Raw genomic sequence first — 25293 nt, 5'->3', positions numbered from 1 at the left:
ATAGCTGGTATTAACAGGGTGAATCATATAGCTGGTATTAACAGGGTGAATCATATAGCTGGTATTAACGGGGTGAATAATATAGCTGGTATTAACGGGGTGAATAATATAGCTGGTATTAACAGGGTGAATAATATAGCTGGTATTAACAGGGTGAATAATATAGCTGGTATTAACAGGGTGAATAATATATCTGGTATTAACAGGGTGAATAATATAGCTGGTATTAACAGGGTGAATAATATAGCTGGTATTAACAGGGTGAATAATATAGCTGGTATTAACAGGGTGAATAATATAGCTGGTATTAACAGGGTGAATAATATAGCTGGTATTAACAGGGTGAATAATATAGCTAGTATTAATAGGGTACAGGGTTAATAATATAACTAGTATTAATATGGCATACAGTGAGTAGTATAGAATGTATTAATTGGGTATAGGGTGAGTGATATAGCTAATAGTAATATGCCTGAATACTATTTAAACTATTAATATGGTGAATAGTATAGCTAGTATTAATAGGGTGAATAAATATAGCAAGTATTAATAAGGTATAGAGTGAATCATATACTTAGTATTAATACGCTATAGGTTGAATAATATAGCTAGTTCTAATATGGCATATGGTGAATAATAAAGCTTGTATTAATAGCGTATACAGTGAATAATATAGCTAATATTAATAGGATTGAATATACAATTAGTATTAATATGATTTAGGGTGAATAATATAGTTAGTATTAATAGGGTACAGGGTGAATACTATAGGTATTATTAATTGTGTATAGGGTGAATAATATATCTAGTTTTAATAGTGTGAATTATACAGTTAGTATTAGTAGGGTATGTGGCGAACAATATATGTAGTATTAATAGGGTACAGGGTGAATTATTTTATTTTATTTATTTTATTTATTTTATTTATCCGTTATTTTACCAGGTAAGTTGACTGAGAACACGTTCTCATTTGCAGCAACGACCTGGGGAATAGTTACAGGGGATGAATGAGCCAATTGTAAACTGGGGATTATTAGGTGACCGTGATGGTTGAGGGCCAGATTGGGAATTTAGCCAGGACACCGGGGTTAACACCCCTACTCTTACGATAAGTGCCATGGGATCTTTAATGACCTCAAAGAGTCAGGGCACCCGTTTAACGTCCCATCCGAAAGACAGCACCCTACACAGAGCAGTGTCCCCAATCACTGCCCTGGGATATTGGGATCTTTGTTTAGACCAGAGGAAAGAGTGCCTCCTAATGGCCCTCCAACACCACTTCCAGCAGCATCTGGTCTCCCATCCAGGGACTGACCAGGACCAACCCTGCTTAGCTTCAGAAGCAAGCCAGCAGTGGTATGCAGGGTGGTATGCTGCTGGCATACCAATAATATAGCTGCTATTAATTAATAGGGTATTGAGTGAATAATATAGCTAGTAATAATAGGTGAATAATGTAGCTAGAAGTATTAGGGTGAATAATATTGTTAGTATTAATAGGGTGAATAATATAGCTAGTATCAATAGTTTACAGGCTGAAAATGATTATTAATAAGGTATTGCATGAATAATATAGCTATTATTATTATTGGGGTGAATAATATAGCAAGTGTTAATAGGGCGAATAATATAGTTATTATTAATAGGGTAAAGGGTGAACAGATTGAATAATATAGCTAGTATTAATAGTTTACAGGGTGAAAATTATAGCTAGTATTAATATGGTATAGGGTGAATGATATAGCTAGTATTAATATAGTAAAGGGCGAATAATATACCTAGTTTTGATACGGTACAGATTGAATACTATAGCTAGTATAAATATGGTATAGAGTTAATAATATAGCTATTATTAATAGGATATAGAGTGAATAATATAGCTAGTATTAATAGGGTATAGAGTTAATAATATAGCTAGTGTTAATATGGTGAATAATATATTTAGTATTAAAAGGGTATGTGGTGAATAATATATGTGTTATTAATTGTGTGAATCATATAGTTAATATTAATAGGGTTAGTATTATATCTAGTTATAATATGGTAAAGGGTGAATAATATAGCTAGTATTAATATGGCGAATAGTATACCTAGTATTAATATGGTGAATAATATAGTTATTAATAGTAGGGTATCGGGTGAATAATATATGTATTATTAATACGGTACAGGGTTAATAATATGGCTAGTATTATCAGGGTATAGGATGAATAAAATGTCTCGTAATAATAGGATATATAGTAAATAATATTGCTAGTATTAAAATGGTGAATAATATAGTTCTATTAATAAGGTATAGGGTGAATAATATATCTAGAATAAATATTGTATATTGTATATGGTGAATAATATAGCTAGTTTTAATAGGATATAGGATGAATAATATAGCTAGTATTTATAGTGAGTAATATGGTAAGTAATAATAGGGTGAAATATATATACTTTGTATTAATAGGGAGAATAATATAGCTAGAATTAATAGTGTAAAAGGTGAAACATATAGCTTGTATTAATACGGTATATAGTGAGTAATGTAGCTAGTAGTAAAAGGGTATATGGTGAATAATATATTTAGAATTAACCTCTCTTGAGTATGTGAGACATTAGCGTTCCACCTCTTCAACAGCCAGTGAAACTGCTGGGCGCCAAATTCAAATACAGAAATACTCATTATAAAAATTCTGAAAACAAAACATATTTTACATAGGTTTAAAAATTAACTTCTTGTGAATCCAACCACGGTGTCAGATTTAGAAAATGCTTTACGGCGAAAGCATACCTTACGATTATTTGAGAACATAGCCCAGCAGACAAATCATTACAAACAGTAACCAGCCAAGTAGAACAGTTACACAAGTCATAAATAGAGATAAAATTAATCCCTTACCTTTGATGATCTTCATATGGTTGCACTCAGCAGACATTCATTTACTCAATAAATGTTCCTTTTGTTCGATAAAGTCTCTTTATATCCAAAAACCTCCGTTTTGTTCGCCCGTTTTCTTCAGTAATCCACAGGCTCAAACGCAGTCAAAACAGGCAGACAAAAAATCTAAATTGTATCCGTAAAGTTCATAGAAACATGTCAAACGATGTTAATATTCAATCCTCGGGTTGTTTTTAGCCTGAATAATCGATAATAGTTCAACCGGACAATAACGTTGTCAATTTAAAAGGTAAACAAGAAAGGCACTCTCTCGGTCTCGCGCAGGAAAAAGCTCTGTGACACGGCAGGGTCCACTCATTCAGACTGCTCTTACTTCCTCATTTTTCAGAATACAAGCCTGAAACAATTTTTAAAGACTGTTGACATCTAGTGGGAGGCATAGGAACTGCAATTTGAGTCCTAATATCAATGGATACTGTAATGGAATTGAATAGAAAACTACAAAACCCAAAAAGAACTACTGGATTCTTCTCAGGTTTTCGCCTGCCAAATCAGTTCTGTTATACTCACAGACACTATTTTAACAGTTTTGGAAACCTTATTGTGTTTTCTATCCAAATCTACCAGTTATATGCATATCATATCTTCTGGGCCCGAGAAGCATGCAGTTTAATTTGGGCATGCTTTTCATCCAAAATTCCGAATTCCTAGAGAATTTAATAGAGTGAATAATACAAATAGTATTAATATGGTTTAGGGTAAATAACATAGTTAGTATTAATAGGGTATATGGTGAATACTCTAGGTAAAATTAATTGGGTATAGGGTGAAAATTATATCAAGTATTATCAGGGTGAAAGATATAGACAGTTTTAATAGGGAGAGTAACATAGCTAGCATTAATAGGGTGAATAATACAAATAATATAAATAGGGTTTAGGGTGATTAATATAGTTCGTATTAATAGGGTGAATGATTTAGCCAGTTTTAATAGGGTGAATAATATACCTAGTATTACTAGGGTATAGGGTGAATAATATAGTTAGTATTAATATGGTGAATAATATAGCTAGTATTAATATGGTAACCAATATAGCTAGTAATACTAGGTTGAAAAAAATATATATAGTAGTAATATTGTTAATAATATGGCTAACATTAATAGGGTGAAACATATTGCTAGTGTTAATAAGGTGAATATAATAGTTAGTATTATTAGAGTATAGGTTGAATAATATAGTTAGTTTTAATATGGTATAGAGTGAATAATATTGCTAATATTAATAGGGTGAATAATATAGTTAGTGTTAACAGGGTACAGGGTGAATAATATAGCTAGTATTAATTGCGTATATGGTGAATAATATAGCCAGTATTAATATGGTGAATGATATAGCCAGTATTGATAGGGTGAATGATATAGCCAGTATTAATAGGGTGAATGATATAGCTGGTATTAATATGGTGAATGATATAGCCAGTATTAATAGGGTGAATGATATAGCCGGTATTAATAGGGTGAATAGTATAGTTGGTATTAATAGGGTGAAGGATATAGCCAGTATTAATAGGGTGAATAGTATAGCTGGTATTAATAGGGTGAATGATATAGCCAGTATTAATAGGGTGAATAGTATAGCTGGTATTAATATGGTGAATGATATAGCCAGTATTAATAGGGTGAATGATATAGCCAGTATTAATAGGGTGAATAGTATAGCTGGTATTAATAGGGTGAATGATATAGCCAGTATTAATAGGGTGAATAGTATAGCTGGTATTAATAGGGTGAATGATATAGCCAGTATTAATAGGGTGAATAGTATAGCTGGTATTAATAGGGTGAATGATATAGCCAGTATTAATAGGGTGAATAGTATAGCTGGTATTAATATGGTGAATAATATAGTTATATTAATATGGTGTAGGGTGAATGATATAGCAGGTATTCATGTGGTGAACTTGGACAATTTATACTACTTATTCATCTTTTTGTTTGTGTTTTATGGATCAGTCTTTAGGGAAATGGTGACATTGTGACAGATTATGAAATTGGCTTAGGGTATTGTGACAGAGTTTGACGCATGCAAATACATATCACATATGTGATAATTGTGTAGTGATCCCTGCAGCTTACAATTGCAGCAAATATTTGATAGGAACAGTATGATGTAAGAAACGTGTCTAAACATCATTGTTGTCTGAAAAGCATCTAAACAGTGTCTTCACATTTATTTCCCCCAAAACACATAGCATTTAGCTTAGTATTAGCTCATCATAATCAGTACAACCTTCCCCCAAAACACATAGCATTTAGCTTAGTATTAGCTCATCATAATCTGTACAACCTTCCCCCAAAAAAATATTTTACAGACATGTGTCCATTTAATGCCATTAAAATATATGAATTTTTTTTGTCACCAGTATTTGAAAATAACTTTGGACATCAATAAAACAGTAAGTACATTATGGTTCATTCATACATGCAGTGTGTTGCCGTAGAAATGACAACACCATATACATAAACTATAATGTCTAATGATAACGTGATTAGGCACATACTTTTTTATGAATGCACATGTCCAAAGTTATTATTTGTAAGGAAAACAACAATGAAGGCAATGTGGATGCTAAATGGAAAATGTGCCAGGTGGAAAAAGTTTGTGCAGGTTCTGTTCTGACTGGAAATGTGCAAATGTCTGCATCCTTGACCTGGGGAAACACTGGGAAAGTGCTTGGGCTCTAGTCAAAGAGAAAAGTTTGTCCGGCTTAGTAAAGCATCAAACATACATTTTCCCCAAGATGGAAATGGGCTACTTCTATTTGAATTAATGAACACACCTCAATTCAAACTGTTTTTCGATTATAATATTTTTTTAGAAAATAATTTGAAATTGAAAGTTGAAACATAGCCTATAGATAATTAGCAGGCAGCGTGCCTTGGTTTGAGGGTAGCGCGGGTTAACCCTATTGTTGCGTAACAATCACATTTTGGAAAAGTGAGTGTATTCTGACATTACGCAAATAAAAAACTCCCGCTGAGGTGACTGTTAGAGATATTTGGAACTTGAGAGATATTTAAAACTCACATGTGAAAAAGTTTAGGGTATTGTGATGGAGTATGACAGTAGTTAAGGGTATTGTGGTAGAGTATGACATTAGTTTAAGAGTATTGTGGTAGAGTATGACATTAGTTTAAGAGTATTGTGGTAGAGTATGACTTTGGTTAAGGAGTATGACATTGGTGAATCAAAGTTGTCAGCATTGTCTTTTCAGTTGAGATACTGTTGGCAGGCTTGGAGCCTCATTGTGATACATAATGGAGAGAAGGAGAAAAGGGAAGGGAGAAGAAAGGGAGGGAGAGAATCCTCTCATTACGGGTAGATTCAGGGTAGATGGGGTGTGGTGGGGTAGTCCAACCCTTATAGACTGTCCTGGGGAGGAATTATAGACCCTCCTGGGGAGGAGTTATAGACTGTCCTGGGGAGGAGACATAGACTCTCCTGGGGAGGAGTTATAGACTGTCCTGGGGAGGAGTTATAGACTCTCCTGGGGAGGAGTTATAGACTGAGGCACAACCTCTATCTCTATCTCTTTCTCTACTCTCTCTCTCTACTTCTCTACACTATCTCTCTCTCTCTCTCCCTCAATTCAATTCAAAGGGCTTTATTGGCATGGGACACATATGTTAACATTGCCAAATCAAGTGAGGTAGATAATATACAAAAGTGAAATAAACAATAAAAAAAGAACAGTAAACATTACACATACAGAAGTTCCAAAAGAATAATGACATTTAAAATGTCATATTATGACTATATACATTGTTGTAATGATGTGCAAATGGTTAAAGTACAAAAGGGAAAATAAATAAACATAAATATGGGTTGTATTTACAATGGTGTTTGTTCTTCACTGGTTGCCCTTTTCTTGTGGCAACAGGTCACCAATCTTGCTGCTGTGATGGAACACTGTGGAATTTCACCCAGTAGATGTGGGAGATGATCAAAATATTTTTATTTTATTTTGTATTCTTTGTGGATGTGTAATCTGAGGGAAATATGTGTCTCTAATATGGTCATACATTTGTGTAATCTGCTGTGAAAACACTTAATACAGTCAACTGTAAAATAACCAGTGTCATGATGCATCTAAATGTTGTATAGGACAGTCTATACAATACCGTAGTGGTATTTGTTTCCTTGGTAGTGGGTGTAGTGGGTGTGGTGGGTGTAGTGGGTGTAGTGGGTGTGGTGGGTGTGTAGCGGGTGTGGTGGGTGTAGTGGGTGTAGTGGGTGTGGTGGGTGTGTAGCGGGTGTGTAGTGGGTGTAGTGTGGGTGTAGTGGGTGTGTTTTGGGTGTAGTGGGTGTGGTGGGTGTGTAGCGGGTGTAGTGGGTGTAGTGGGTGTAGCGGGTGTGCAGTTTGTGTGTAGTGGGTGTGTTTTGGGTGTAGTGGGTGTGTTTTGGGTGTGTAGTGGGTGTGTAGTGGGCGTGTAGTGGGTGTAGTGGGTGTGGTGGGTGTGTAGTGGGCGTGTAGTGGGCGTGTAGTGGGTGTAGTGGGTGTGTAGTGGGTGTAGTGGGTGTGGTGGGTGTGGTGGGTGTGTAGTGGGTGTAGTGGGCGTGTAGTGGGTGTAGTGGGTGTAGTGGGTGTAGTGGGTGTAGTGGGTGTGTAGTGGGTGTGGTGGGTGTGTATGCTGTAAATGAGTGTATGTATGGAGGCAGTAACAGGAGCTAGAATCCCATTCACACTCTAACACTTCATTTAATCACCCGTTATCACTCATACTCCTAATGGACTGCCGTAAACCACTAAATCAGGTGTGTGTGTGTGTCTTTGTGCAGGTGTGTGTGTGGGTGTGCTTTAATCAATTTAATTTCTACACTGACCCTACCTCCTCTTCTGCTCCCACTTCTCACTTTCTCTTTCCACTTCTCAGCACTACCACACACACACACACACACACACACACACACACACACACACACACACACACACACACACACACACACACACACAAACGCTACTCTCATATTTCTCACACTCCTATTTCATCAATGCACACCCATCTAACCCATTACCACCTCTCCAATTTTCCTCTCCTCCCTTCTGTTCTCGCTCGTTCTCTCTCTCTCACTCTCTCTCTCTCACTCTCTCTCTCGCTCTCTCTCTCTCTCTCTCTATCTCTCACTCTCTCTCTCTCTCTGTCTCTCTCTCGCTTTCTACCTCTTTCTACCTCTCTCTCTCCACCTCTTCCCTTCTCCCTCTGATAGTGCAGGATAATTGGTAGCAGAGGTTTTTCATTGGGATGGTAGTGGGGTCATTCAGGTGGAACGCACCCTTAATAGACCTCTCCTTTGCCCTCCACTCTCTGCTCCCTGTAGAGAATACACACCTACCATGCACACACACACACAGGCACCAACACACGTGTTCCACCTACGAGACAGGTTTACCACAATCCATGTTATAGAGACCAGGGGTTGATAAGACACTTCTTGGAATTTAGATTATAATTGTAAAGGTCCTTCTAGGTCCTTTAGTCATATAGGCAATAAGAAGCTGTTCAAAAGATCATGTAAAGTGTTACTACTTCCATGTTCTATTATTCCTGTTATATGTTGAGTACCTGAGTACTCAAAGTACCCAGGCTAGTCCTGTTATTTCCTGAGTACCAGTCTCCATGACAAAGATTCCTCTGAGTGGATTAGATTAACAGACTGGTACCCAGGCTAGACCTGTTATATCCTGGTACCCAGGCTAATCCTGTTATAGACTGGTACCCAGGCTAGTCCTGTTATAGACTGGTACCCAGGCTAGTCCTGTTGTAGACTGGTACCCAGGCCAGTCCTGTTATAGACTGGTACCCAGGCTAATCCTGTTATAGACTGGTACCCAGGCTAGTCCTGTTATATCCTGGGACCCAGGCTAGTCCTGTTATAGACTGGTACCCAGGCTAGTCCTGTTATAGACTGGTACCCAGGCTAGTCCTGTTATAGACTGGTACCCAGGCTAGTCCTGTTATAGACTGGTACCCAGGCTAGTCCTGTTATAGACTGGCACTCAGGCTAGTCCTGTTACAGACTGGTACTCAGGCTAGTCCTGTTACAGACTGGTACTCAGGCTAGTCCTGTTATAGACTGGTACTCAGGCTAGTCCTGTTACAGACTGGTACTCAGGCTAGTCATGTTATAGACTGGTACCCAGGCCAGTCCTGTTATAGACTGGTACCCAGGCTAGTCCTGTTACAGACTGGTACTCAGGCTAGTCCTGTTATAGACTGGTACCCAGGCCAGTCCTGTTATAGACTGGTACCCAGGCTAGTCCTGTTATAGACTGGTACCCAGGCTAGTCCTGTTACAGACTGGTACTACAGGCCAGTCCTGTTATAGACTGGTACCCAGGCTAGTCCTGTTATAGACTGGTACCCAGGCTAGTCCTGTTATAGACTAGTACCCAGGCTAGTCCTGTTATAGACTGGTACCCAGGCTAGTCCTGTTATAGACTGGTACCCAGGCCAGTCCTGTTATAGACTGGTACACAGGCTAGTCCTGTTATAGACTAGTACCCAGGCTAGTCCTGTTATAGACTGGTACCCAGGCTAGTCCTGTTATAGACTGGTACCCAGGCCAGTCCTGTTATAGACTGGTACCCAGGCCAGTCCTGTTATAGACTGGTACCCAGGCTAGTCCTGTTATAGACTGGTACCCAGGCCAGTCCTGTTATAGACTGGTACCCAGGCTAGTCCTGTTATAGACTGGTACCCAGGCTAGTCCTGTTATAGACTGGTACCCAGGCCAGTCCTGTTATAGACTGGTACTCAGGCTAGTCCTGTTAGTCCTGTATTATTTTGGACAGTTGATTGTTGTGGATCAATTTGACACGTGTGTGTGTGATTAAATCAAATCAAATTGTATTCGTCACCTTCTTCTAAATGTGAAACTAACAGCGAAAAACTTACTTAGAGTCTAAGACTTTGGTGGCTGGAGTCTTTTGTAGGGCCTTCCTCTGACACCGCCTAGTATACAGGCGCCCCCCCCCCCCCCCCCCCACACCCACTGCATTGCAGAATTAAATTGGCTTTTTCCAACTCAATTTGTGGTCAGTTATGGCTAGTTCCATAAACGTGTCTTCATCATTCAACTGACTGGATACTTTCCAAGACAATCCGGGACGAGCAGGAGAGTAAGTAACCTGTATGTGTGTGTGTGTGTGTGTGTGTGTGTGTGTGTGTGTGTGTGTGTGTGTGTGTGTGTGTGTGTGTGTGTGTGTGTGTGTGTGTGTGTGTGTGTGTGTGTGTGTGTGTGTTTGACAGTGCTGTGATGTTGTTGCTAGTGGAGGATGACTGAAGAGTCGAGAGCGCTAAAGAAAAGCCTTGATCGTGTCTGATGTTAGCATTGCCCAGGGCTCTCAGACTTCACAGGTTGAGAGACACAGGATGACTCCTATGGGGTCACAGGTCAGGCCAGTGAAGATCAATGTGTACGTCTCTCTCTCTCTCTCTCTCTCTCTCTCTCTTGATATCTGTCTCTCTCTCTTACTCTCTCTCTCTCTCTCTCTCTCTCTCTCTCTCTCTCTCTCTCTCTCTCTCTCTCTCTCTCTCTCTCTCTCTCTCTCTCTCTCCAATTCAATTCAATTCAATTCAATTCAAGGGGCTTTATTGGCATGGGAAACATGTGTTAACATTGCCAAAGCAAGTGAGGTAGATAATACACAAAAGTGAAATAAACAATACAAATTAACAGTAAACATTACACATACAGAAGTTTCAAAACAAGAAAGACATTACAAATGTCATATTATATATATACAGTGTTGTAACAATGTACAAATGGTTAAAGCACACAAGTTAAAATAAATAAGCATAAATATGGGTTGTATTTACAATGGTGTTTGTTCTTCACTGGTTGCCCTTTTCTTGTGGCAACAGGTCACAAATCTTGCTGCTGTGATGGCACACTGTGGAATTTCACCCAGTAGATATGGGAGTTTATCAAAATTGGATTTGTTTTCGAATTCTTTGTGGATCTGTGTAATCTGAGGGAAATATGTCTCTCTAATATGGTCATACATTGGGCAGGAGGTTAGGAAGTGCAGCTCAGTTTCCACCTCATTTTGTGGGCAGTGAGCACATAGCCTGTCTTCTCTTGAGAGCCATGTCTGCCTACGGCGGCCTTTCTCAATAGCAAGGCTATGCTCACTGAGTCTGTACATAGTCAAAGCTTTCCTTAAGTTTGGGTCAGTCACAGTGGTCAGGTATTCTGCCACTGTGTACTCTCTGTTTAGGGCCAAATAGCATTCTAGTTTGCTCTGTTTTTTTGTTAATTCTTTCCAATGTGTCAAGTAATTATCTTTTTGTTTTCTCATGATTTGGTTGGGTCTAATTGTGCTGTTGTCCTGGGGCTCTGTGGGGTGTGTTTGTGTTTGTGAACAGAGCCCTAGGACCAGCTTGCTTAGGGGACTCTTCTCCAGGTTCATCTCTCTGTAGGTGATGGCTTTGTTATGGAAGGTTTGGGAATCGCTTCCTTTTAGGTGGTTGTAGAATTTAACGGCTCTTTTCTGGATTTTGATAATTAGTGGGTATCGGCCTAATTCTGCTCTGCATGCATTATTTGGTGTTCTACGTTGTACACGGAGGATATTTTTGCAGAATTCTGCATGCAGAGTCTCAATTTGGTGTTTGTCCCATTTTGTGAAATCTTGGTTGGTGAGCGGACCCCAGACCTCACAACCATAAAGGGCAATGGGCTCTATGACTGATTCAAGTATTTTTAGCCAGATCCTAATTGGTATGTTGAAATTTATGTTCCTTTTGATGGCATAGAATGCCCTTCTTGCCTTGTCTCTCAGATCGTTCACAGCTCTGTGGAAGCTACCTGTGGTGCTGATGTTTAGGCCGAGGTATGTATAGTTTTTTGTGTGCTCTAGGGCAACGGTGTCTAGATGGAATTTGTGGTCCTGGCGACTGGACCTTTTTTGGAACACCATTATTTTGGTCTTACTGAGATTCACTGTCAGGGCCCAGGTCTGACAGAATCTGTGCAGAAGATCTAGGTGCTGTTGTAGGCCCTCCTTGGTTGGTGACAGAAGCACCAGATCATCAGCAAACAGTAGACATTTGACTTCGGATTCTAGTAGGGTGAGACCGGGTGCTGCAGACTGTTCTAATGCTCGCGCCAATTCATTGATATATATGTTGAAGAGGGTGGGGCTTAAGCTGCATCCCTGTCTCACCCCACGACCCTGTGAGAAGAAATGTGTGTGTCTTTTGCCAATTTTAACCGCACACTTGTTGTTTGTGTACATGGATCTTATAATGTCGTATGTTTTACCCCCAACACCACTTTCCATCAATTTGTATAGCAGACCCTCATGCCAAATTGAGTCGAAGGCTTTTTTGAAATCAACAAAGCATGAGAAGACTTTGCCTTTGTTTTGGTTTGTTTGGTTGTCAATTAGGGTGTGTAGGGTGAATACATGGTCTGTTGTACGGTAATTTGGTAAAAAGCCAATTTGACATTTGCTCAGTACATTGTTTTCATTGAGGAAATGTACGAGTCTGCTGTTAATGATAATGCAGAGTATTTTCCCAAGGTTACTGTTGACGCATATTCCACGGTAGTTATTGGGGTCAAATTTGTCTCCATTTTTGTGGATTGGGGTGATCAGTCCTTGGTTCCAAATATTGGGGAAGATGCCAGAGCTAAGGACGATGTTAAAGAGTTTTAATATAGCCAATTGGAATTTGTTGTCTGTATATTTGATCATTTCATTAAGGATACCATCAACACCACAGGCCTTTTTGGGTTGGAGGGTTTTTATTTTGTCCTGTAACTCATTCAAGGTAATTGGAGAATCCAGTGAGTTCTGGTAGTCTTTAATAGTTGATTCTAGGATTTGTATTTGATCATGTATATGTTTTTGCTCTTTATTCTTTGTTATAGAGCCAAAAAGATTGGAGAAGTGGTTTACCCATACATCTCCATTTTGGATAGATAATTCTTCGTGTTGTTGTTTGTTTAGTGTTTTCCAATTTTCCCAGAATTGGTTAGAGTCTATGGATTCTTCAATTACATTGAGCTGATTTCTGACGTGCTGTTCCTTCTTTTTCCGTAGTGTATTTCTGTATTGTTTTAGTGATTCACCATAGTGAAGGCGTAGACTCAGGTTTTCCGGGTCTCTATGTTTTTGGTTGGACAGGTTTCTCAATTTATTTCTTAGATTTTTGCATTCTTTATCAAACCATTTGTCATTGTTGTTCATTTTCTTCGGTTTTCTATTTGAGATTTTTAGATTTGATAGGGAAGCTGAGAGGTCAAAAATACTGTTAAGATTTTCTACTGCCAAGTTTACACCTTCACTATTGCAGTGGAACGTTTTACCCAGGAAGTTGTCTAAAAGGGATTGAATTTGCTGTTGCCTAATTGTTTTTTGGTAGGTTTCCAAACTGCATTCCTTCCATCTATAGCATTTCTTAATGTTACTCAGTTCCTTTGGCTTTGATGCCTCATGATTGAGTATTGCTCTGTTCAAGTAGACTGTGATTTTGCTGTGGTCTGATAGGGGTGTCAGTGGGCTGACTGTGAACGCTCTGAGAGACTCTGGGTTGAGGTCAGTGATAAAGTAGTCTACAGTGCTACTGCCAAGAGATGAGCTATAGGTGTACCTACCATAGGAGTCCCCTCGAAGCCTACCATTGACTATGTACATACCCAGCGTGCGACAGAGCTGCAGGAGTTGTGACCCGTTTTTGTTGGTTATGTTGTCATAGTTGTGCCTAGGTGGGCATATGGGGGAGGGAATGCTGTCACCTCCAGGTAGGTGTTTGTCCCCCTGTGTGCTGAGGGTGTCAGGTTCCTGTCCAGTTCTGGCATTTAGGTCGCCACAGACTAATACATGTCCCTGGGCCTGGAAATGATTGATTTCCCCCTCCAGGATGGAGAAGCTGTCTTCATTAAAGTATGGGGATTCTAGTGGGGGGATATAGGTAGCACACAGGAGGACATTTTTCTCTGTTAAGATAATTTCCTTTTGAATTTCTAGCCAAATGTAAAATGTTCCTGTTTTGATTAATTTAATGGAGTGAGTTAGGTCTGCTCTATACCAAATTAGCATTCCCCCTGAGTCCCTTCCCTGTTTCACACCTGGTAGTTTGGTGGATGGGACTACCAGCTCTCTGTAACCTAGAGGGCAACCAGTGGGTCCGTCTCCTCTATACCATGTTTCTTGCAGGATGACAATGTCTGCATTACCGATTTCTTTGGTGAAGTCCGGGTTCCTGCTCTTTAGGCCAAAGGCAGATGACCTCAGACCTTGGATATTCCAGGATGATATAGTGAAGGCTTTTTGTTCCATAAAGTGTCCAATGTTGTTGGTCGGGGTTTGGCCTCAGGCCAGTAAGTGTGAGCAGAGCCTGCTGAGCATCTGGTACATGCCGTTGGCTTGGGCGAGTGTAAGAGTGGGGGTTGGGCCTGTTTGCCCGCTCACTACCTGGGCGTATGTGTGACTTCCATGTTGATGCCCTCTTTGCGGGGGTGGGGTGCATGGGGTGGGCAGGAGTGGCATGGGTCTGATCTGAGGGGGCCTAAATTGGGTGTGGGCATGGTTGATGTGGGGGGGGTGTGTAGGTCCAGGGGGGGGTCCTGGAGGTCTTGGAGGGTGTCTCGCTGGTCTGGGTGGGGTGTCTATTGATCTGTTGCTCCTGTGTGAAGTGTTGGGGCTTCGTTTGAGAGCGATGTCCTTTAGAGTCCGGGCAAAGGTGGGCACTGCTGCCTTGTAGAGGTGGACCTGGTCATAGAGGCTGTTCAAGTCCAGGGTGGAGTGGTGGGCCAGAAAAACATTTGGTTTTGAGGCACAGTCACGGGAAATGCTTGCGTTTACCCGCTGTATTGTAGCAGGGTGGAAGTCTTTTCGTGGTAGCAGGGTGGAGATGACCACTTGTGCGTTGGGGAAAGTAGAAGAAGCTTTTTCAATCACTCCCTTCAGTGCTGTGGCCACCCTTTCCTGCTGTGCTCTCAGGTCGTTTGTGCCTGTGTGTATTATTATGTGGCTAGGTGAGCCTAGTTTGTCCTCAGACAGAAGGTCTAGGGCGCGCTGGGTGTTTGGACACCAGAGTTTAGACACACTGTGTTTGGGAAAAAGTTTTTTTTCTTCTATATATTTCCCATTTGAGTCCATAAGAAGGACAATCTGTGTCTTGTGTTTGTCCTCAGTGGGTGTGGGGGGGTTGTCAGGAGGGCTATCAGGGTGGCTGACAGGGGGGGTGCTCAGAGGGGGTGAGAGCTGCTGGGCTTGGGGTTTTTCTTTTGTCTGTTCTGTTGTGATGTCGTTTCTATGGTCAGGGTCTGGTGTGGACTGTTCTGCTGTGGTGTCGAGACTTTTGTCGGGTGCTGAGGTGGGCTGTTCTGCTGGCGTCTCTGTGGGGATGGCCACCTCCCTAGTGGGTTGTTCTCTGTCACATGCCATCCCCCTCAACCTCTCCTCCAGCAGTCTGATCCTCTCCTCCATCCCCTTCTCCCTCTCCTCCTGTAGTCTGATCCTCTCCTCCATCCCCTTCTCCCTCTCCTCCTGTAGTCTGATCCTCTCCTCCATCCCCCTCTCCCTCTCCTCCTGTAGTCTGATCCTCTCCTCTAGTGCTCTGTTCTTCTCCTGCTCCTGCTCTTTCTCCTGTTGATGTTGTCTCACCACTGTCCATAGTGCAGATATGTCTTTCTCCACCTCCAGCTCTCCAGGTCTGGTTAAGGGGGTGTTGTTGTGCTGGACTGTTGTCTGGGTCTGTGCTGACTGGAGTGTGATCACCTGCTGTTCCAGCTCCACCTGCCTTACCTCCAGCTGGGTGAATTTATCCTTCATTTCAATGAGGGAGAAGTACTCTGTACTGGGAGGTTGACTGTCTGCTGAGGGTTGCTCGTCTGTGGGGTTATATGGTGAAGAGGTCTGGTCTGACCCACTTGGGGTGGGGGTATCTTTATCAAGGGAGAGCTTCTCCTGCTGGGCTAATTCTTTGATTAGGTGAAAGTCCAGCTGAAACTGTTTGTGGTTGCCCTGTACCAATACTGTTCCAGACTTATAGAGATTTATATTAGCTGACTCCTCGTCCTCATTGTCAAGAATCCTGAGTTTCCACCCCTCGTTAACCCCCCCTCTCTTAACAGAGGGGTAGTGTGCTAATATAGCACTGTGCCATGCCAGGGGATGGTTTGTGTGGAAGATAAGGTTGCTGATGTTCCCATTTTTGTAATAGTCAGCAAAAAGTGTCTCTTGATTTTCCATAAGGAGCTTCATTTTGTGATCTTTTCTTGTCTTGTCATTTTTTACATGCACAGGGTACTGTATTTTAATTACCTCTGAACAGCAGGAGGGAGCTTCTAAGGCCTCTCCATTTGGTTGGGGTAGACTATTCGACTCTCCTGCCATTGTTGGGCTAATGGGCTTTGACACCTCTCACTTGACACTTAAGTGCTAGTTGAAGCTGTATCAAGCTTGGCAGAATTATATTACTATTCAGTCCTTATAAAGTAGTGTCATGTATTTTTCTTCTTGGCTTTTGGAAATCAAATATAGTTTCAGACTAAACATTACTCACTCAGTTCCAGGTTGGGTGGTGTTCTCAGGTTTCTGTTGTTTTCCAGAGGATTTGCTGAATATAATAATTAATCCTTGGTAGATGTGAACCTTCCAGGTGATTCCGTAAATCCGTCCAAAATCAGGTTGTAGGTTTTGAGTTTTGATTTGAAGTGAAGGTTATGTTGTAGAGGGTAGCATCCTGTATGGGTTCCTGACAAAAAATCCAAGTTTATCTAACTCTAAATTTATCTTTTTTAAAGAAAATGCTGAAAAATGCAGGAGCTCATCTGATCGTGACCCACCTCTCTCTCTCTCTCTCTCTCTCTCTCTCTCTCTCTCTCTCTCTCTCTCTCTCTCTCTCTCTCTCTCTCTCTCTCTCTCTCTCTCTCTCTCTCTCTCTCTCTCTCTCTCTCTCTCTCTCTCTCTCTCTGATGTCACTGGAGGCTTAAAGTTGTGTGACATTTCCTAAAAAATATTTTTCCAGCTTTGTTCAAATAGAATCTATCCCCAATAGAAGTATATCTACTGAGGGATATTGCAAACAGCGTAGCACAACCTATACTCTACTGCAGTATTGTCCAACCTCTCCACAGAGCCCCAGGCCGTTCCATGTGTTTCAAATCAACTGGTCAATTGGGGGGGGGGGGGGGGAAGCTCCCCCCTACCCCCGACGAGATGTTTAAAAATCAACAGCTCTATAGACAGGTTATTTAAAGTGTCTCTCAATAATTTCTATGAAAATATGACCTATAATTAATTACAATTTCCTTCCAAAAACGTATATTATAAAATGGGTTGTGTGAATCTTGGATGCTGATAGGTTGATATGTTGGAGTTGTGGGAGGTATTAAAATGTCTTAATTTCAGGCAGGAAATTCATCAACTTCATCTCCCTCGGGCTAAAAAGTATTTACACGTGATTTTTCCTTGCTTCTATTTGGTTTGAAACATTTAGGGGGTTTATAAACATGCCAGTCTGCCTCTGGTAAAAAAATGTATATATATATTGCCTAGTAAAAATTCTACTTGAGTAAAAGTCTACAAGCATTTGGTTTTAAATATACTTAAGTATCAAAAGTAAATGTAAATAGATAAAACATTGACATTTATTTATTAGTAACGTTTCTGTTGTACAGTAGCTAGCTCGCAGAGTGGAAGACCTGTCTTGTTTACATACTGTTTTACCCAGTCATACGTATATACTGTATTCTAGTCCTGGTTCATCCTATATAACTACTGCTGTCCACTTCATATGTATAATACTGTATTCTAGTCCTGGTTCATACTATATAACTACTGCTGTACACTTCATACTGTATTCTAGTCCTGGTTCATCCTATATAACTACTGCTGTCCACTTCATACTGTATTCTAGTCCTGGTTCATCCTCTATAACTACCGCTGTACACAGCTTTTCTATTCATATGCTGTCCATGAGGTCTAGATATTCAGTAACAGTCAAACGTTTGGACAGACCTACTCATCCAAGGGTCTGGGTAGGTGACGATCTCATGAAGCTGGTTGAGAGAATACCAAGACTGTGCAAAGCTGTCATCCAGACCAAGGGTGGCCACTTTGAAGAATCTAATTACATATATATTTAGATTTGTTTTTAACACTTGTTTGGTCACTACATGATTACGTATGTGTTATTTCATAGTTTTGAATATCTTCGCTATTCTTCTACAATGTAGAAAATAGTATAAATGTAAAGAGAAAACCCTGGAATGAGTAGGTGTGTCAACTTTTGACTGCTATTGTATATATGCTCTGAGTGTACAAAAACACGAGGAACAGCTTCCTAATATTGAGTTGCACCCCCTTTTGCCCTCAGAACAGCCTCAGTTTGTCAGGGCAATGGACTCTACAAGGTGTCAAAAGAGTTCCACAGCGATGTTGGCCCATGTTGAATTCAATGCTGGTCACAGTTGTCAACTTTGTGTAATGGACCGTTCTTGATTAACACAGGAAACTGTTGAGCGTGAAAAACCCAGCAGCGTTGCAGTTCTTGACTCAAACCGGTGCACCTGCCACCGTAACCCCGATCAAAGGCACTTAAATATTTTGTCTTGCCCATTCACCCATCTGAATGGTACACATACACAATCCATGTCTCATTTGTCTCAAGGTTTATAAATCCTTCTTTAACCCGTCTCCTCCCCTTCATCTACACTGATTGAAGTGGATTTAACAAGTGACATCAGTAAGGGATCATAGCTTTCACCTGGATTCACCTGGTCATCCTATGTTCTGTCTGTGTACATATTTATATTCTGGACTCTGACATGTCGTTCTATATTGACATGTCGTTCTAAATATTTATTAATTTATTTCTCTTTATTTGAGGATATTTGTGTGTATTGTTAGATATTACTGCACTGGTAGGGCTAGAAACATTTACATTTCACTGCACCTGCGGTAACATATACAAAATATGTGTAAAAACAACCAATATAATGTTATTTGAATTTTTATTTGACTTCTTTGTGTTTGCCAACTGTCTAGTCAAGCTGGTTCATTGAACTCTGCCTTTGAGTTGTCATCTGACCCTGAGAACGAACACACTTTCTGCTACCAGCTACAGTTGCTTTTGGTTGCTAACCTGTTAGTGGAGAGCTTACTGTCTGGGCCCGTTAAATATCTCACAGCAGGAGATACAGAGTGTTGATCTAGGACCAGACAACCACTTACAGACTGCTGATCTAGGACCAGACAACCACTTACAGACTGTTGATCTAGGACCAGACAAACACTTACAGACTGCTGATCTAGGACTAGACAAACATTTACAGACTGCTGATCTAGGACTAGACAACCACTTACAGACTGCTGATCTAGGACTAGACAAACATTTACAGACTGCTGATCTAGGACTAGACAAACATTTACAGACTGCTGATCTAGGACTAGACAACCACTTACAGACTGCTGATCTAGGACTAGACAAACATTTACAGACTGTTGATCTAGGACCAGACAACCACTTACAGACTGCTGATCTAGGACTAGACAAACAATTACAGACTGTTGATCTAGGACCAGACAACCACTTACAGACTGCTGATCTAGGACTAGACAACCACTTACAGACTGCTGATCTAGGACTAGACAAACATTTACAGACTGTTGATCTAGGACCAGACAACCACTTACAGACTGCTGATCTAGGACTAGACAAACATTTACAGACTGCTGATCTAGGACTAGACAAACATTTACAGACTGTTGATCTAGGACCAGACAAACACTTAGAGACTGCTGATCTAGGACTAGACAAACAATTACAGACTGTTGATCTAGGACTAGACAAACATTTACAGACTGCTGATCTAGGACTAGACAAACACTTACAGACTGCTGATCTAGGACTAGACAAACACAGACTGCTGATCTAGGACTAGACAAACACTTACAGACTGCTGATCTAGGACCAGACAAACACTTACAGACTGCTGATCTAGGACTAGACAAACACTTACAGACTGCTGATCTAGGACTAGACAAACACTTACAGACTGCTGATCTAGGACTAGACAAACATTTACAGACTGCTGATCTAGGACTAGACAAACATTTACAGACTGCTGATCTAGGACTAGACAACCACTTACAGACTGCTGATCTAGGACTAGACAACCACTTACAGACTGCTGATCTAGGACTAGACAAACATTTACAGACTGCTGATCTAGGACTAGACAAACATTTACAGACTGTTGATCTAGGACCAGACAACCACTTACAGACTGCTGATCTAGGACTAGACAAACAATTACAGACTGTTGATCTAGGACCAGACAACCACTTACAGACTGCTGATCTAGGACTAGACAACCACTTACAGACTGCTGATCTAGGACTAGACAAACATTTACAGACTGTTGATCTAGGACCAGACAACCACTTACAGACTGCTGATCTAGGACTAGACAAACATTTACAGACTGCTGATCTAGGACTAGACAAACATTTACAGACTGTTGATCTAGGACCAGACAAACACTTAGAGACTGCTGATCTAGGACTAGACAAACAATTACAGACTGTTGATCTAGGACTAGACAAACATTTACAGACTGCTGATCTAGGACTAGACAAACACTTACAGACTGCTGATCTAGGACTAGACAAACACTTACAGACTGCTGATCTAGGACTAGACAAACACTTACAGACTGCTGATCTAGGACCAGACAAACACTTACAGACTGCTGATCTAGGACTAGACAAACACTTACAGACTGCTGATCTAGGACTAGACAAACACTTACAGACTGCTGATCTAGGACTAGACAAACACTTACATACTGCTGATCTAGGACTAGACAAACACTTACAGACTGCTGATCTAGGACTAGACAAACACTTACAGACTGCTGATCTAGGACTAGACAAACACAGACTGCTGATCTAGGACCAGACAAACACTTACAGACTGCTGATCTAGGACTAGACAAACACTTAAAGACTGTTGATCTAGGACTAGACAACCACTTACAGACTGCTGATCTAGGACTAGACAAACACTTACAGACTGCTGATCTAGGACTAGACAAACACTTACAGACTGCTGATCTAGGACCAGACAAACACTTACAGACTGCTGATCTAGGACTAGACAAACACTTACAGACTGCTGATCTAGGACTAGACAAACACTTACAGACTGCTGATCTAGGACTAGACAAACACTTACAGACTGCTGATCTAGGACTAGACAAACACTTACAGACTGCTGATCTAGGACTAGACAAACACTTACAGACTGCTGATCTAGGACTAGACAAACACTTACATACTGCTGATCTAGGACTAGACAAACACTTACAGACTGCTGATCTAGGACTAGACAAACACTTACAGACTGCTGATCTAGGACTAGACAAACACAGACTGCTGATCTAGGACCAGACAAACACTTACAGACTGCTGATCTAGGACTAGACAAACACTTAAAGACTGTTGATCTAGGACTAGACAACCACTTACAGACTGCTGATCTAGGACTAGACAAACACTTACAGACTGCTGATCTAGGACTAGACAAACACTTACAGACTGCTGATCTAGGACCAGACAAACACTTACAGACTGCTGATCTAGGACTAGACAAACACTTACAGACTGCTGATCTAGGACTAGACAAACACTTACAGACTGCTGATCTAGGACTAGACAAACACTTACAGACTGCTGATCTAGGACTAGACAAACACTTACAGACTGCTGATCTAGGACTAGACAAACACTTACATACTGCTGATCTAGGACTAGACAAACACTTACAGACTGCTGATCTAGGACTAGACAAACACTTACAGACTGTTGATCTAGGACTAGACAAACACTTACGGACTGCTGATCTAGGACTAGACAAACACTTACAGACTGCTGATCTAGGACCAGACAAACACTTACAGACTGCTGATCTAGGACTAGACAAACACTTACAGACTGCTGATCTAGGACCAGACAAACACTTACAGACTGCTGATCTAGGACTAGACAAACACTTACAGACTGCTGATCTAGGACTAGACAAACACTTACAGACTGCTGATCTAGGACTAGACAAACACTTACAGACTGCTGATCTAGGACTAGACAAACACTTACAGACTGCTGATCTAGGACTAGACAAACACTTACAGACTGTTGATCTAGGACTAGACAAACACTTACAGACTGCTGATCTAGGACTAGACAAACACTTACAGACTGCTGATCTAGGACTAGACAAACACTTACAGACTGCTGATCTAGGACTAGACAAACACTTACAGACTGCTGATCTAGGACTAGACAAACACTTACAGACTGCTGATCTAGGACTAGACAAACACTTACAGACTGTTGATCTAGGACTAGACAAACACTTACAGACTGCTGATCTAGGACTAGACAAACACTTACAGACTGCTGATCTAGGACTAGACAAACACTTACAGACTGTTGATCTAGGACTAGACAAACACTTACAGACTGCTGATCTAGGACTAGACAAACACTTACAGACTGCTGATCTAGGACTAGACAAACACTTACAGACTGCTGATCTAGGATCAGTTTAGATCATAATGAATTAGCTGAGATGGACATTTAAGCTTATTCATTATGATCTAAACTGATCCTCGATCAGCACTCCTACACTTTGTGACAGCTGGCCCTGGATTGGTTTCTACATTGATAGCTCTGTAAGTGTTCCGTCAGTCCTGCCTGTCATATAGCATATTGTTATTCGCTGAATATTCCTCTCTCTCTCTGTTTCCATAGGTTGACGGGGTTCCAGCTGCCGTCGCCCATAGTGAGTACAGGACCCAGCCTCACACTGTGGCTGCTGACAGACTATGCTGTTAGTGGACAAGGCTTCAAGGCCATCTATGAAGGTAAGATACTGTACATTACGTGAATAAAGTCTTACAAACCTATGATGGTAACATACTGTCTGTATGTGCGTCTCTATCTTTCTTTCTCTCTCTCTCTCTCTCTCTCTGTCTCTATATCTATCTGTCATTCTCTCACTCTCTCTGTCTCTCTCTCTGTCTCTCTCACTCTCTCTCTCTCTCTGTCTCTCTCTCACACTCTCTCTCTCTCTCTCTCTCTCTCTCTCTCTCTCTCTCTCTCTCTCTCTCTCTCTCTCTCACTGACTTTATGTTCTCACTATATATCTCTGCCGTTAATCTTCCTCCTTCTACTCCTCCCTCTGTATCTGTCTGTGAGTTCTCCATTACTGATTCCTTTGACTTCTCATTCCCCTCTGAACACTTCCCATCATACAGAGAATATACTGTAGCCTACTGTACTCCCCACCTTGATTAGCATACTCGCTACAGCACCGTATATTATCAGTGTGCATTAGGCTAATTGTATTTATATGGATGGTTTGACTTCCCCGGCATGGATGGTAGCCTGGATGGTTAACTGTCGCGGTAGCTAGCTGGCACGATGGGATGGTTCACCTCACTAGGCTGCCTGTGTGTGTGTGTGTGTGTGTGTGTGTGTGTGTGTGTGTGTGTGTGTGTGTGTGTGTGTGATGGTTCACCGTGCTAGTCTAGGGGTCCTTGTCGTATTTCTTCTTCGTGGAGGAGTGTTTTATGAAGGGATGATACAGTACTAACAGAGGCGGAAGGACAGGCTAATTAAGCTAATTACCTGATCGGGGGGATGGAGGGGTGGAACATGATCCTGGGTGTGCTAGGCGAGTCATTCCATCATTGACATGGAATAACGGGGATCATTTTCATTCTTCACCTCCTGTGGAGCTGATTTAGGTATCCTGATGTGTGTGTCATGGTGTGTTGTTCAGTGGTTCCAGGGTTCTGTGTTTCCAGGGTTCCGTGACACCAGGGTTCTGTTGTTCCAGGCTTCTGTTGTTCCAGGGTTCCAGGGTTCCTTAGTTCAAGGGTTCTGTGGTTCCAGGGTTCCGTGACACCAGGGTTCTGTGGTTCCAGGGTTCCGTGACACCAGGGTTCTGTTGTTCCAGGGTTCTATGGTTCAAGATGAATTTGGACGTCTTATTAGGTTTTATTGGTATGGAAGATATGATAGGTGAATAGGTTTTATTGGTATGGAAGATATGATAGGTGAATAGGTTTTATTGGTATGGAAGATATGATAGGTGAATAGGTTTTATTGGTATGGAAGATATGATAGTTGAATAGGTTTTATTGGTATGGAAGATATGATAGTTGAATAGGTTTTATTGGTATGGAAGATACGATAGGTGAATAGGTTTTACTGGTATGGGAAACATATGTTTACATTGCCAAAGCAAGTGAAGTAGATAATATACACAAGTTAAATAAACAATACAAAATTAACAGTCAACACTACAGTTTAAATGTGATATTATGTCTATATACAGTGTTGTAACGATGTGAAAATGATTAAAGTACGAAACATAAATATGGGTTGTATTTACAATGGTGTTTGATCTTCACTGGTTGCCCTTTTCTTGTGGCAACAGGTCACAAATCTTGCTGCTGTGATGGAATACTGTGGAATTTCACCCAATAGATATGGGAGTTTTTCAAAAACAGGTTTGTTTTCTAATTCTTTGTGGGTCTGTGTAATCTGAGGGAAATATGTGTCTCTAATATGGTCATACATTTGGCAGGAGGTTAGGAAGTGCAGCTCAGTTTCCACCTCATTTTGTGGGCAGTGAGCACATAGCCTGTCTTCTCTTGAGTGCCATGTCTGCCTACGGCGGCCTTTCTCAATAGCAAGGCTATGCTCACTGAGTCTGTACATAGTCAATGCTTTCCTTAAGTTTGGGTCAGTCACAGTGGTCAGGTATTCTGCCACTGTGTACTCTCTGTTTAGGGCCAATAGCATTCTAGTTTGGTCAGTTTTCATTCTTTGCAATTTGTAAAGTAATTATCTTTTTTTGTTTTCTCATGAATTGGTTGGGTCTAGTTGTGTTGCTGTCCTGGGGCTCTGTGGGGTGTGTTTGTGAACAGAGCCAGCTTGCTTAGGGGCCTCTTCTCCAGGTTATCTCTCGGTAAGCGATGGCTTTGTTATGGAAGGTTTGGAAAAAACATATTTTTTCTGGATTTTGATCATTAGTGGGTATCGGCCTAATTCTGCTCTGCATGCATTATATGGTGTTTTACATTGTACACATGGGATATGTTTGCAGAATTCTGCATGCAGAGTCTAAATTTGGTGTTTGTCCCATTTTGTGAATTATTGGCTGGTGAGCGGACCCCAGACCTCACAACCATAAAGGACAATGGGTTCTATAACTGATTCAAGTATTTTTAGCCAGATCCTAATTGGTATGTTGAATTTTATGTTCCTCTTGATGGCATAGAATGCCCTTCTTGCCTTGTATCTCAGATGGT

The 25293-nt window shown here is 40.9% G+C and overlaps 1 protein-coding gene across 1 annotated transcript in view; it reads left to right on the top strand.

Annotated features, from left to right (window-relative positions):
• The window catches only part of csmd2 (CUB and Sushi multiple domains 2), an 899615-nt gene that overhangs the window by 86093 nt on the left and 788229 nt on the right, over positions 1-25293 (top strand). Inside the window, exon 3 of the mRNA XM_071373664.1 lies at positions 22724-22836. Within this exon, the coding sequence (XP_071229765.1) occupies positions 22724-22836 (113 nt within the window). The remainder of the gene's footprint in view (positions 1-22723; positions 22837-25293) is intronic.

The sequence above is a fragment of the Salvelinus alpinus genome, chromosome 29, assembly GCF_045679555.1.
Source record: "Salvelinus alpinus chromosome 29, SLU_Salpinus.1, whole genome shotgun sequence".
Taxonomy (NCBI): domain Eukaryota; kingdom Metazoa; phylum Chordata; class Actinopteri; order Salmoniformes; family Salmonidae; genus Salvelinus; species Salvelinus alpinus.
The sequence above is the reverse complement of the archived record's forward strand: the minus strand, read 5'-3'. Positions and strand labels throughout refer to the sequence as shown.